Raw genomic sequence first — 13,414 nt, forward strand, 5'->3', positions numbered from 1 at the left:
ATTGAAAATCCACATGTCTACATTGCAAGTGTCCATGACAGTGATAATGCGGCAGTCTATGGTGTCTGCATCAAGCCTGTCCTTTCTAGCTAACAGTATTGAACAAACTCACACTTTGATGCCGGTATCCTAAATGTCAGATGGGCACATGCCCTTATTTGGAGTGGCAGTGCTTCTTGTGCCTACTCCATTCCTTGGATCTCTCAATTGGAGAATCCTTAGGGACTGAGAATGTAGGTGCTGTAGAAAGTGTTGCTTCACTGGCTGCTTTATTGCGCGCTTCTGCACCTTGCTGCTGTTCTGCCTCTTGATGTCGTCCTCCAGCCTGCCCCTAAGGCAGATGCCCTCATGATCTTTTAGGGTCTTCCTAGACATCTTTTGGCAGAAGGGGTATTCTGCCCCAGCATTAGAGTTCAAGAGATAGATGATACACAGAGCATGTGGTTCCTTTGCAGACTTTTTTCTCCTGTACCTTGGGCACCTGACACATAAAGTAGAGAAACAAAATTCCTGTTTAGAAACACTTGAAAAATCCAAAGAGGTTGAGCAAAGTCTTAAAGGTAGAGACAACATTTATTTTCTAAAGAAAAACAATGTTTAGAAACTCCAAGAAGCATTCTGAGATCCTCTCAGCACACACCGGAAAAAAAAAATGTTACTCTTCAGCAACTGCCAGTACAAGGCATGATGGGAGAGGAAAGATTGCTGGATTCTTAAAGGGACAGACTCCATATTCCTTAAGTCTTCACCACTGCTTATCTGGCAGCTCTTCATTACATTTGTACTTATTTTCCGATATGTTTGTGCAACTCTAGAAGTTCTGTTGCAAAGAGTTATTCTCCTATTTTCTAGGAGTAATATTTCCTTGTTCTAATATTGTAAATGCAGTGGGGAAAGTTGTTTGCAATTTTGTGAATTGACTGATGATAGGCTACAGTGATTTCTATGTCAACAATAGCACTTTTCATGCTTTTCAGTTTGCCAAAGGTTAGAGTGACAATATAGTTAGGTGCTGAAATAAAATAAAAACTAATGTTGAAAACCCCCAAAACTATAATTCACCATGTATAGTTTACTGAACTAACTACAACTTGCGCCCCTGCTGTGCACTGCTTATGATCTTACATATTGCATCACTCATGACATGGTAAATGCCATCATTGATGGCTGGACTGATCAGTAATGTTAATATTCCTATCTTGTTTCCCCCGTCGGAGGCCTCCTGTTTATGCAGTCATGAGATACTGGTGGCCTTATGAAATCTGCTTTGCCCTGTAGAATTCATTACCTCTTTTGTTTGTTAATTTTTCCATGGTTATTATTGCTACTCAGTTGTTCTTATTTTGCTGTCTTCCCTGCAGCTGGTTGAAGGTCACAGATTACGTCTCTGAGAAGAATCTCCTTGTGTTTCAAGGTGCTAAGGTGAATAGTTTGAGAGGGGTGGTCAGCAGCCGTAAGAGTACATCATCCATATGTTTGTAAAGCACAAACATATTCCCCCTTAAGGTTTCAAGGCGCTGGGGGCCGTTAGGGAGATAAAGTGAGCTGAGCTGCCGGGGATCGAACTGTGAGCCCTGCGCTCCAGTCAGCTGCTCTGCCCGCTGCGCCACACCTCTCCCTAGTAGAATTGGATGCCATGGGTACAGGTGGTGTGTGTGTGTGTGGGGGGGAGTTGCTCTATTTTTTTGCATGAATGTTGTGGCAGTTTGTCCACAGGCATGAATGACTGTTTTGTTTAGGTTGTTTATATTTATGTGGCTCATTATGTGATTTTAGTTGACTGAGCATTTGGTTGTCTCAGGGCGTTAAGCATTTTACAAGTGAAGTAATGATGATCATATTCACTTGCTCACGTTCAGATGTGTGTACGCCGGGTTCATGTGTGTCGTTTCGCATGTCCTTGAATTTAGGACATAGTATGTGTTTGTGTGTGTATGCGAATGGATGCAAATGCATGTGCCGATTTGTTTGATGAACAGAGGCTAAAGGAAAGGCTTGCACTATGTCATGTGAGCACTCACTGCTTATGGCTATTCCCTTGCCTGGGCCCAGCAGTAGTACCAACAGGTAATGATCTTTGAACATACCCTCCAAACTCTTAGTTCAGAGAAGGACCCAGTAGGATTGGATGTAGGTATCCCAGTTTTCTAAACAGTAGTACTTGGGTGCAGCACATTGCTGTATTTCTAGCGCCATATACTCTTGTCTGGAGTAACTGCACTATATGGCCTGCAGTTTCACCACAGCATGCCTTTCATGCAATGGTTTATATGTTTTTGTTTCTCAGAAATTCTCTATGATTATTGTAATAGAAAATGCTCATTTAGCTAGTTATCTTTGAATCAATAGCAGTGCCTCGAAATCAACATGGTCAGAATTAACACAAAGTAGCATAAAAAGGTTGACATTTAAGGGATTCCTCCCATGAGAGAAGCCACTGGGGTCAAAAAATAATTTTGAGAAAAAGTAAGCTTCATGGGCAGTTGTGTTGTAACGGTCTGTTTTAAGGCTGTATGCTCCATGACGTTAAGACCACTTCCTATTTTTGAATTGTAGTTGTCGGAGATTGTGACATGTCTTGAATGGCTTTTAGGAGTAGATCCCCGTTTTGCCTGTAGAGGCTATGGAAATCTGTTGGCATTCAAAAAAAATTCCGACCAAGACTCTCTCTTCCTTTTAGAATGTGAAATGCAATTTAAAAAAAATGACTTTAACAGATACCTTGTCAAAGTCTAGTGTTACAAATAGCCTTTGTCTGGATTGCATCCCTTTGTCATTTTTGGTGAGCAGACTAAAAATATTTGTCTGTCTTCAGTTACAGTTTAACCCTATTGAACATAATCTAGAGAGTGTATATTGAGTAGCATCAGTTTGTCAACCACATGTGGCAGCTTATCTGAGGTAAGACTATGTAAATATTGTATAGCGCTGAGAGTCGTTAATTCCCAAACTATGTGATCTGCCTTACCTTTTGCAATGCAAAAGACAGCATACTCATGCCATGGTATTACTGAAGGATGTGGGCCATTATACCTGCCCGTATCTGCCATCTGAATCAAGCTAAAGGATTGCAGGTGGCTCAGGACTTTGAAGCGAAAGGCAAACACTTTTCAAATTAAGCAATATGAGCAGCCCTGTTTGATAGCTGATAGATGCTTGACAGTCATTCATGGAAGATGCTCTTTAGTTCATATGCCAGACTTCAGACTCTAAGTTTCTGCAAATGTACTAAATTTGTTCTTTGAAGGAAGCAGCCAGTTTTAAAGACCCATTAAAATACCTCTTAGAAAAAGTGCAAGATGCAATAGTGAAAAAGGATATAGATTGCTGCAGCAGTGCCTCATTGTTCAAATTCCCCAATATTACAAAACTATTTCTACCGCAAAGGTTTACATATCAGTAAAGCAATCACTGTGACTACACCCCTTGACCCTTAAACATCAACAACAGAAGAACATAAGATGTAATTTGTTTCAAGTTTGTGATCTAGCTGTCATGAGAAATGTGTCCAGGGTATAGATTTATCCCGCTCAATTTGTTTCCTTCCCACTCTACCTTTAAGGATTCCTCGGTAGCATATGGGAAAGGATTGTTTTGACTCTGTCCTCAGAGAGGAAGGCATCTCTTTAACTTGGAAGGCAGTGACCCATCCTGTCCATGGCCTTGCTTTTTCATCAGTTTCAATGTTCCCCACAAATTTCTTGTCCTTTAAAAAATGGTCAGGGCTAGATCAGAAAGCAAGCAGTAGTGCATGATGGTTTTCTCTCAAGTTTAGAATCTGTTTTCCACATGTCCCTACAACCTGTCCTGAAGGGATTCACGATGGGGAAAGGGTACACTCCTTTGGTATTGACTATACAGAAAACAGTTTCAAAAAGCACTTAGTAGTAGTTGTTTTCATTTATCAAAGTAAGCTACTCATGTTTATTTGTTACTCTGCTATTGGTTGGTTCCAGTGGCGTCAGCCAAAGAGTGACTGTGAATGGCAAACAGAAAGGCTAAACAAATGAAGGTACACCATAGTATGGTGGGATTATCACTGTAGGGCTACATATTACAATATTGGGCTGGTATAATAGATCTCGTGTGTGGATTTGTAGCAATATGCCTCATGTTTGTGAGGGCCCATGCATGTTTGTTCATACAGATCTGTGTGTGGGTATTGTATGTGCTTGAAATTTAAACTGGAGGTTTTATTGTAGTTGGAAGGATTGGGTATTGCCTGGAGAAGACTGCCATAGTTGACATGGTTTCGGTTCAAATCTGCTGATGTGAGACAGAGCATTGGAGACAATGCAGCATTTGGTGTTTCACTTTCAGTGATAGTAGGATTGCAGGCAAGCATCACGAGTAACTCTCAGACCTTATACATGCTGTGTCCATCCAGGTCACAGACTAGGAGGAATGGGGCAACGACATCAGTCACACGATTGTGGCTTAGCACCAGCCCTATCCTAGACTGAAGTTCCCATGACAGACTATTGGGACGGGGAGCATAAGCATGTAATGTGCATCAGACTTGTGGGGGCAGTTCTATCTTTGTCGTAGATTGGTTGTATCCAAATGACAAATGGGATGCCAGAGCGGACCTGCTTAAGACTTGACAAATGGGACTCATAACTGTTGTGTGTAAAGAAACATATAGTTTAAATTAAGGGCTTACTAGACATAACTGCACACGCTTTGGTGGAGACAGTGGGTGAGGTATGGCATAAGAGGAGCGGAGTAGCATTATTTTCTAGATGTAGAATTTTTTTAAGGTAAATTTCTGTTTTGGAATAAAAATCACATTTCCCTCCCAGCATAAAACATTAATGTTTTTCTACTCTCCCTCCTTAATGCGCAGCTCAAAGATAAAGAGAGACAGATGATAAAGGAACGATTTAAGGTATGACATAGATATGATCTCTTGTCCCTCTCCTACTATTTTCCTGCCATTTTCTCCTGCGAACATACTTGTTTTCTTCTGATTCTTTTTCTCTATTTTTACCGCCTTCTGTCTTTACAGTGCTCTTTTCTCTCCTGTTCCTCTTACTCTGCCACACTGCTTTCTCCTCTCTTCTTTCTCTACTACTACTCCTTTTCTGGATAGACTCTGTAAAGTTGCTGCAGATGAAATGGCTGGTGCTATAATACAACAGGAAATGGATAGTAAAAACGTATGTCCGTCAGATCATTTAGCTGAAAATAAACTGGAATTTTATAAAACCCTTTTGTAAAGTAGGTGCCGGGTGTATGGAGCGATTTGTTCCAAATAAAGAGTTTTTATGAACCAACCATTCTCCAACCAGGCCTACCACCTTTTCGAGTAACTCTTGGCTTTTTTTCCTTTTCCCCTTTTCCTTTTATATCCTTTTGTCATCCTTTTTAATCTTAGCCCTCTCTACTCCTCCGTAGCTCTCTCTAATCCTTTCTTTCAAAATGTAACTCTATTCTCCCCTCCTTTCTGGCTTGTTACTATTCCCCTTACTTCATCTGATATGGTTTACGATCCCCTTTCTCTACTTGTTGTGACATCAAACACTACTCTGAGAGATAATTCACTATAGAAGAACATTAAATTAAAAGAAAGTCCTTGTTCTAAATGGGAGCAATCTTCAAGTTCAAAATGGTGAAATATCCTCTGATTGGGTGAGAGGATGCTGCTGCTGTTTAGTCATACCTTAGGTAGTAGGTGAGCCATGACCTTAACTTGTTGGTTCTGCCCCTCCCAAAGTTCCCAGCAGCTCCCTCGTTCTCTTTGTTTTCTCTAAATTATTGTTAGTGTACTCCAATAGTTTTCCATTTTTTTAACGCCTAACCCTTATTTGCCTTTGTCTCTTTCTCTCATCTGCATCTCCTACACTTCTTTCTCAAGCTATGAAGCCCTCTCTTCTTGCATTCACTGGAGCATCTCGTCTTTCTTGCCACTACTTTATCTGTTTCACTGCCCTCTTTCTCTCACTTTCCTCACCTATCTCTACGCTTCTTTACTTATGGGCCTTCTCTCCCTCTCTCCTGTTTTCCCTTTTAACTGCTGGTGCACTTCCCTAGACCTGGGTCCCTCGTGCATTGACACCAAGAGCTTTTTATCCCTTAGAGAATATTGTGTTTTTTTCAGCAAGAGAGTGTCTCCTCTATAAATGATGTGCACAAGCCTTGATATAGACAGGTAGGATTGTCTAAATTTTCTAGCACGTGATGGTTGCACCAGACTCCCATGTACCTGCAGTCACAGGGACTTTGGTGAGCTGTAGCTACCCAAACGGAAGAAGGCACTCCAGACAGACAAGTAACCACTCCTGTGCTTTTGTAATCAGACTCTATTTGAAACTATTGTTTGCCATGACCTGTTGTGTAAAGGGAGAAGGTGTAACTGCCACCTTAAACTAGTAGAAGCTGTCCATGGGCTGTTCAATGTTTGTGGTTGGGATACAAATCCGTGGGCATAAATTTCAGAGAGATTTACATAATGCAGTCTCCGCAAAAGTCAACAGGTTTTGGGCAAATATGTGTGACATTATTTTATTGATAAGGTCTTACTTTTCAAACAGATATCTGTCATACGCAAGTATTCACAAGGAAAGTTAGAGAGAGAGAAGAGGAACCTGATGTACGTGAATCCATGGTCATTATCTATGTGAATATTGACAGACTTTCAGAGGAAATGTTGGCTCATGTGTAGCTGTAGATCAAGCATGCAATGAAATGAGGTCACTCTACCAGGGTATAGAAACACCACCCAATGGTTATTGAACGTTTATGCCAAAGGATTCCAATCCTTCGGCATTCTTGTGTCAATTTAAGCACACCATTCTGTTTTCAATTCAGGTCTATGCTTGAAGTAAGGGTGGACTTTTTACCCGTCATCCAATTACGGATTTTAGAGTCCCTGTTGCTTATCATTAGAAGTCCTTTGATTTGAGTGACCACTACAATTGTTTTTTTTATAGAGATGGTTAGGAAAAATATATTCAAGCTGTGATATTAAACAACCTGGATATAAAATACAGGGAAGGTACTCCTGCCTTTAGCACATTTTCCTAGACTCAATGTCTTTGATTCGAGTTCCAGCACAAAAGTGAGTAAATAAAATGGATGAAACACTTGAATTAAATAAGATCAACTAGTGATTACTCTCTGCCACATTCCGATCCATCTTTCTTTTGCTCACTTTGCCACTACATACAACAACCATCCATATGCAAATCCTAAAAAGGACAGTCTAGCCCATACTACTTGATCACATGCCCATTGTAAGGGGAAACTGCAAGCTACGATCACTTTTTGTTTTTCAGAGTTGCCATAAGTAGGGTGATTGTGCCCAGTTATGGGTCTAGGTGCTTACTGTAATATTGGCCTCAAGCAAGCAGCATATCACTCTTGCGGCCCGCAGTGTTCAGTCAGAGCCTGAATTGCCAGTTCAAAATAGACCTCCCCCTTAAAGCAGGGCTAACAATATTTTGCCTGACATAGGTCCCTATCGGGAGTGTCACTGTGATTCAAAAAACCTGCAATGCTTCACAGAGTAATTAACAGTGCTTTAATTAATGTAAACATTCCATCATCCATCACTGTTTGATGTAGGGATGGGCGGAAGTTTTAGCTTTGCCGGTGAAATTGGAGTAATATAGTAATTCCGTTTTACTCGTGTAACCTGGAATTACTAATTAATTGCACTGTTCCGCCGGTGGAATTAAATCAGCACTGTAATGATTTTAAACAGTGCTGGTAGAGGGAGCAGACCCTCTATTTATAAAACAAAAAAAACACCACTGCAGATTAAACTTTAATTTTCCATGATTTTTAAACATAGAGGTACTGCTCCCTCTTCCAGCCCTGTAAAGCACCACTGCGGTGCAGTAAATACCCCTCTGCCCCACTTACATAAGTATGTAAGGGCGCTGAGTGGTATGCACATGGAGTGGATACCTCTTGATGCCCTTACATACTTAAGTAAGGGCACCAAGGGGTGTGCACTGCACTGGTGTGCACTGCATACCCCTCGGTTCCCTTACATAAGTATGTAAGGCTACCGAGGGGTATTCACTGAAGTGGATACCCCTCATGGCCTTACATATTTATGTAAGGGTGCAAAGGGTATGCACTGCACATTGCGGTGCCCACTCTGGCCCTTCGCAGAATTCTGTGGAATTCCGCAGAATTATAATATCATTCTGTGGAATGAACTCCGCCAGTTCCGCCCACCCCTGGTGTGATGTTTGTTATCTTAGTGAAAATGGCACATGAATAATACTTTTACTGGAGGAGAATCCCTGGTCTCCAGTGAATGTCACTGAAGTGCAACAGAACATGCTTCTAGGGACTGGTGGTCCAGTAGTGCTAACTGTACTTGGGATCACTCTGCACCAGTAAGAGATTGTAACTTCTTTCTGCACAGCCCTCAAGGATACACTAGGACAAACAGCTCAGAGAAGAAGAACCTGCATGTACACATAATTTCTGGAAAATAAAATGGTGCAGTTAGTTTGGCAGGCTGCAAAAAGACTTGCATTTTCAAACCTAGAACAACCATGCAGTTTTCGAAAAATCTAAATGAGATTGAAAAACAATGCACCTAATTTAATAAGAAAAAAGTGTATGAAAGCAGTAGAAACATTTTGCAGTCCAAATTAAGGCAAACTTTTCCCTAAAATGAACTTTAGTGCTGTGTCTTTTAATGGTATTTGTGATGTATCAGTTTAGCTTTCAGAAAAATTAGCAACAGTAAGGAAAACACCTAGCAATTTTCCTCTCTTAACTATAGGGGAGTGGCTAAATGTTTTAGGGTGATTGTCCCGTAGTACTGAAAGCTCTAATTTCAATAGTTTGATAAAGATAAAAGAAGTTAGACATTTCACTGGCACCGTCTGAAAAGTAGACGTGTATGGGTGGAGCTGTGTACCTCTGCCCTTTCAGATTTCGATTTAATTTATTTCCAGAGATGACTCAGCCAAACGTAGAAATATGTCATGTCTTGTTACATACTCTTAACCTCAGTTTCTGCTCTAGTGCTATTTCATGGCCTTTCCATAGTGCTCCTTTCCCAGCTGGGGTCTTCCCTATATAGTGGGGAAAAGGGTATTTTACCTGTGACAGTAGAGCATCGTAGTGACTATTCTCCCCTAACTCAGCCTATATATGGATCCAAAAATGTAGACCTAAATTCATGAAGGCAGTCCCACATATTGGCAATTCAGGTGTTTGATAGAACTGTCTAAAGTCCACATCCACTTTATTTATATAAAAGGCGATGATTACCCTTTCGTTGCAAAATAAGGTAAACCAATTCAGACTTCTCTCTTTTCAGGCTATGCATCTCGTTTAGATGTGGGGACTTCTATTTTACAGCGGTGCACCAAAGTTTAATACTGTACAACCATGTTGTCTGTCTGTGATTTCTCAGATGTAGGTTACCTAGTCTTGTTCTTTATAATTCCGTTAGTAGAATAGTGTTCTTCACTTATGCTTTGTAAACAATCCTTGTTTCTGAGGTTACTTTAGTGCATATATCATTGTGTTTTTTGTCTCTTCTTTTGCCTCCAGGGTTTTAATGACGGCCTGGAGGAGCTGTGTAAAATCCAGAAAGCCTGGGCGATCCCAGACCAGGAGCAGAGGGACAAAATTAGACAAGCACAGAAGAAAATCATACAGAATGATTATGCCGCATTCCTGCAGAGGTGAGGGTTTAAGATACTTCATTAGGAAAGAAATTCCCATCTCTTTACTGCGGAGGTGTGGAAGTAATTTACAAAACCTTCAAAGAAGGTGGTAGACTGGTGGTAAGCGAACAGGATTTAGTCTGTGAATGACTTGAGGTGAATAAAACTTGAGGAATAATTGGATGTCATCAACATATGGAGACTTTTTTGTTACCTAGAAGCACACCTAGTGGCTCCATAAGTAGGTTAAGAATATGACTAAAAGTATGGTTTTTTTTGGGAAGACTTCACTGGTGCCATGAAGGGGAACAATGTGGAGCAATTTACAGGAACATACTGGTGTTTTTCAAAGAAATTTGAGGAGAGATAGTCTAGGACCAGGACCACAACCCCTAACTCCAGAACTTTGTGCTAGGATGCTAATTGGTGATCTGTTGTACACTGTGTTTCTCAAGATGCCGCGAGCTCCCAGAGGGCTTGTTAGCATTGCAGTATTTGAAGGGTAGAGGATGTAGCCTTACGGCTAGAGCGGTTGACCTCCCTCGAAACTGGGTTCGAGTCTCTGCAACGGCGTTCAGCATCCTGTGATTCTGGGCAAATCACTTAATCTTCCTGTGCCTAACAAAAATTAATGTGTCAGTCTGTAACTAAACTGGTGCTCATGTAAAGCACTCTAATACCTGATATCTTCAGGTCGAGTTTGCACGAAATAAAACTCAATTGTGTGTTTTTTAAAAGGGTGTTGTTGGGCTTGGCGCTACCTGCAGTCGCCCCCAAACTTATTGCCTTCACACCGTCCTCCCCCCCCCCCCCCCCCCTTCGCTTTGCTGATTTCGTTTTTGTTGACATTAGGACTCTGTGCACTTTACCACTGCTAGCCAGTGCTAAAGTGCTTGTGCCCATTCCCTTAAACATGGTAAAATTGGCCCACTCCTGATTGGCATATTTAATTTACTTGTACGTTCGTAGTAAAGTGGTACAACATGAGCCCATGGTCTGTAAATTAAACGCTACAAGTGGTCGTGCAGCACTTATTGTGCCACCCACTGAAGTAGCACTTTAAAACTTGTCTCAGGCCTGCAACTGCAGCTGGTAGTCCTATATTTAAACTGCCATTTCATCCTGGTGAAATACATTTTCTGCCAGGCCTAAACCTTCCTTTTCAATACATATACGTCACCCATAAAGTAGGCTTTATATGCGCTTAGGGCAGGATGCAATGTATTTAAAAAGTAGGACATGTCGGTTAAAATTTTACATGTTCTAATAGTGAAAAACTCCTACATTCTTTTTTTACTCCTACAAGGCCTATCTCTCTCATTGCATAACTTTGAGTTACCTTGTTACATTTAATAAGTGCTAACTTTTGATTGGGAGGAGGTAGAAATATGCGTGGACTCAAATGAATTGTACTAGAAAAAAGCACACTGGCAATGTCAATCAATCAAACATTTGTGGGCTCCAAACGGCAAACTGGTGTGTAATTAATACTAATTCTGTTTCATGCAACGTTCTACTTTTGTGACCCCATTGCCAAGAGGCTACCCCAACACAAGGTCAATTTTATACAAGATTATCTGTTACAAAATCAACAGATGGTTAAACTGTTCTCCAGCAATAGATCAAGTAGTCATGATGTGATGAATAAATGTTACTCCGGAGTCTTGCGAGTTGCTTTGATTCCAATTTTATTGAAAAAATGCCTTTTTGACTGAAGCAATCCATTCGGCCCAGCCAACGCGTTTCGTCTCTGTGGGACTTTATCAGTGCCTAAAATTTAAAACATACACATCACCAATGATGTTTTATACACACAAATTGTAGTCCACTACCCATTCACCCGTTAAACATTTTCCCATAAAAACCTTAAAACACACCCCAGCAAGACTCCCTACCCATATACATACTAATATAATCCATTCACTGCGTGTTTCCACCATCCCAGTGTGAGTCATAATCCATTTACAATCAAAACTAATACATTCTTAGAACCATTCAATTCTTGAATTCATCGCCCAAGTTGTACCTATGGTCCAACCACCCTCAGTGATCCATTATTCACAGACATTTGCCCTCTTTATAAAGATCAGGTAACCATCTCGAAATAGTTAAATTCACAAATTCATTAGATAATTCCATCAGTGGCCTACCATCCCACGAAATTCCCATCATTAGAAGACATTTGGCCTTTGTAAGGAGATCAGGTGACGGTGGCCTTACATCTCATAAAGTTCCCATTATTAGGAGACATTTGGCCTGTATATGGAGATTGGGTAATATCATGATATCCTTGCAAACCCCTCTCTCCCAATTCCAGAACACACCTTTAAAAAAAATAATTTTTAAGGATAAACATAATCTATATTGTCCTCCTCCTTCCCAAGTAAATATCCCCGGCCCGAAAATTGTATCACTCACTTGATCAATTTCCCAATGTTGTCTTCCACTCAGTTTGGCTCCTCTTATCTCATAAATCCTCATAGGTACAATTTTGTAGCACTAGATGACGTGTTGCGCTCCCATCTTATCTATAACAAAAAGATTTAGTTCAGTATCCTACTTAATACCCTCCGTGACAAATTTCTCTTCATCAAATAAATATATTGATTCAAGGACTCCCATACCTTTCTAACCAACCCTCAATTACAGAAAAAAACAAATTAATAACAAAAAAGACAGCAATTTCCATTAGTCTATTACATAAATTCCTTTCCAAAAAGAGTAAGCTAGTAGCCACATTACAATTGAGCCCCAAGCACTATTGGACCTCACTTTCACCAAACTGTGGGTACCACTAAAGTATCCTCCAGTCAATAATCTAGGCAATCTACCCAGGGCGATATCCTTCACAGTACTGACCTTTATCCTTTCTGCTTCCTGGTTCGAATGTCCTATGAGTTCACGCCTAGCTTTCAGGTTATCTAAGCTACCTTATTTATGCCTGTTTTTCAACAAATCACAACCTTCTGAGAAACCTGTTTTCTCTCTCGTCCATTATATGAATGTACTAATCACATCACTTGTTTCATCCAAGCCAAAATCCATGCATATATTAAACAGTGTTGACTGCTCTTATTCTCAGACCCTCATTCTGGCCAATCACTGCCACGCCGGACCAGAAAGGAAACCCTTATACTAGGACTAGCTCTCCACCAATCCAATGCCTACATCAACAATTCTTTTATTGGGGGTGTCTTTAAGTTGCTCATAGGCGAAGCCCTCTGTAGAATATCCTGTCACATGATCTATAACTCTTCTTCCAGCCAATCATAGATCCGCCGGGCCAGAGAGGAAACCCTGTGTTCTACTAAGACTAGTCATCCTCCAATATGATGCCGGTATCAACAATTTGAATCTCCCATGTTTCTTTATGTGTGTTTTTGTCTAACTTTTCCTCCAGCCAATCACAGGTCCGCCGGACCAGAAAGGGCATCTTGCAATTTAAAATCCCCTTTCATAGGAAATTCTGATTTTATGTCACAATTCTGCCAATGCCACTTTGAGAAAGTTTGGCATTTTCTTGCCCAAGCCATTTGGTGCCTATAGCCAATGTTCTAGGTCACACGACTACGAATGGCTCTGCTGTTAGGGTATTCCTGCCAGATAATGAGACAAAGGGGACTGGGTGTTGGCAGAATAGGCGATCCTTCCAGGATTGCTGTGGGCGGAGCTGTTCCTGCCCCACTTACATTTCAACAAGTCTTGCCTCCAGCACACACAGAGGAACCTGACACTAGTCTTTTGTCACCCCAGACTTCTTGGAACCTTTTCAG

The 13,414-nt window shown here is 40.9% G+C and overlaps 1 protein-coding gene across 6 annotated transcripts in view; it reads left to right on the forward strand.

Annotated features, from left to right (window-relative positions):
- Window positions 1-13,414, forward strand: part of EXOC7 (exocyst complex component 7) — a 320,098-nt gene that overhangs the window by 275,081 nt on the left and 31,603 nt on the right. For all 6 annotated transcript variants that reach the window (XM_085616945.1, XM_085616940.1, XM_085616944.1 and 3 more), the window contains 3 exons: window positions 1,362-1,422; window positions 4,847-4,888; window positions 9,526-9,659. In XM_085616945.1, coding sequence (XP_085473071.1) covers window positions 1,362-1,422; window positions 4,847-4,888; window positions 9,526-9,659 — 237 coding nt within the window. The remainder of the gene's footprint in view (window positions 1-1,361; window positions 1,423-4,846; window positions 4,889-9,525; window positions 9,660-13,414) is intronic.

This window comes from Triturus cristatus, chromosome 7 (genome assembly GCF_964204655.1).
Source record: "Triturus cristatus chromosome 7, aTriCri1.1, whole genome shotgun sequence".
In the NCBI taxonomy this organism is placed as follows: Eukaryota; Metazoa; Chordata; class Amphibia; order Caudata; family Salamandridae; genus Triturus; species Triturus cristatus.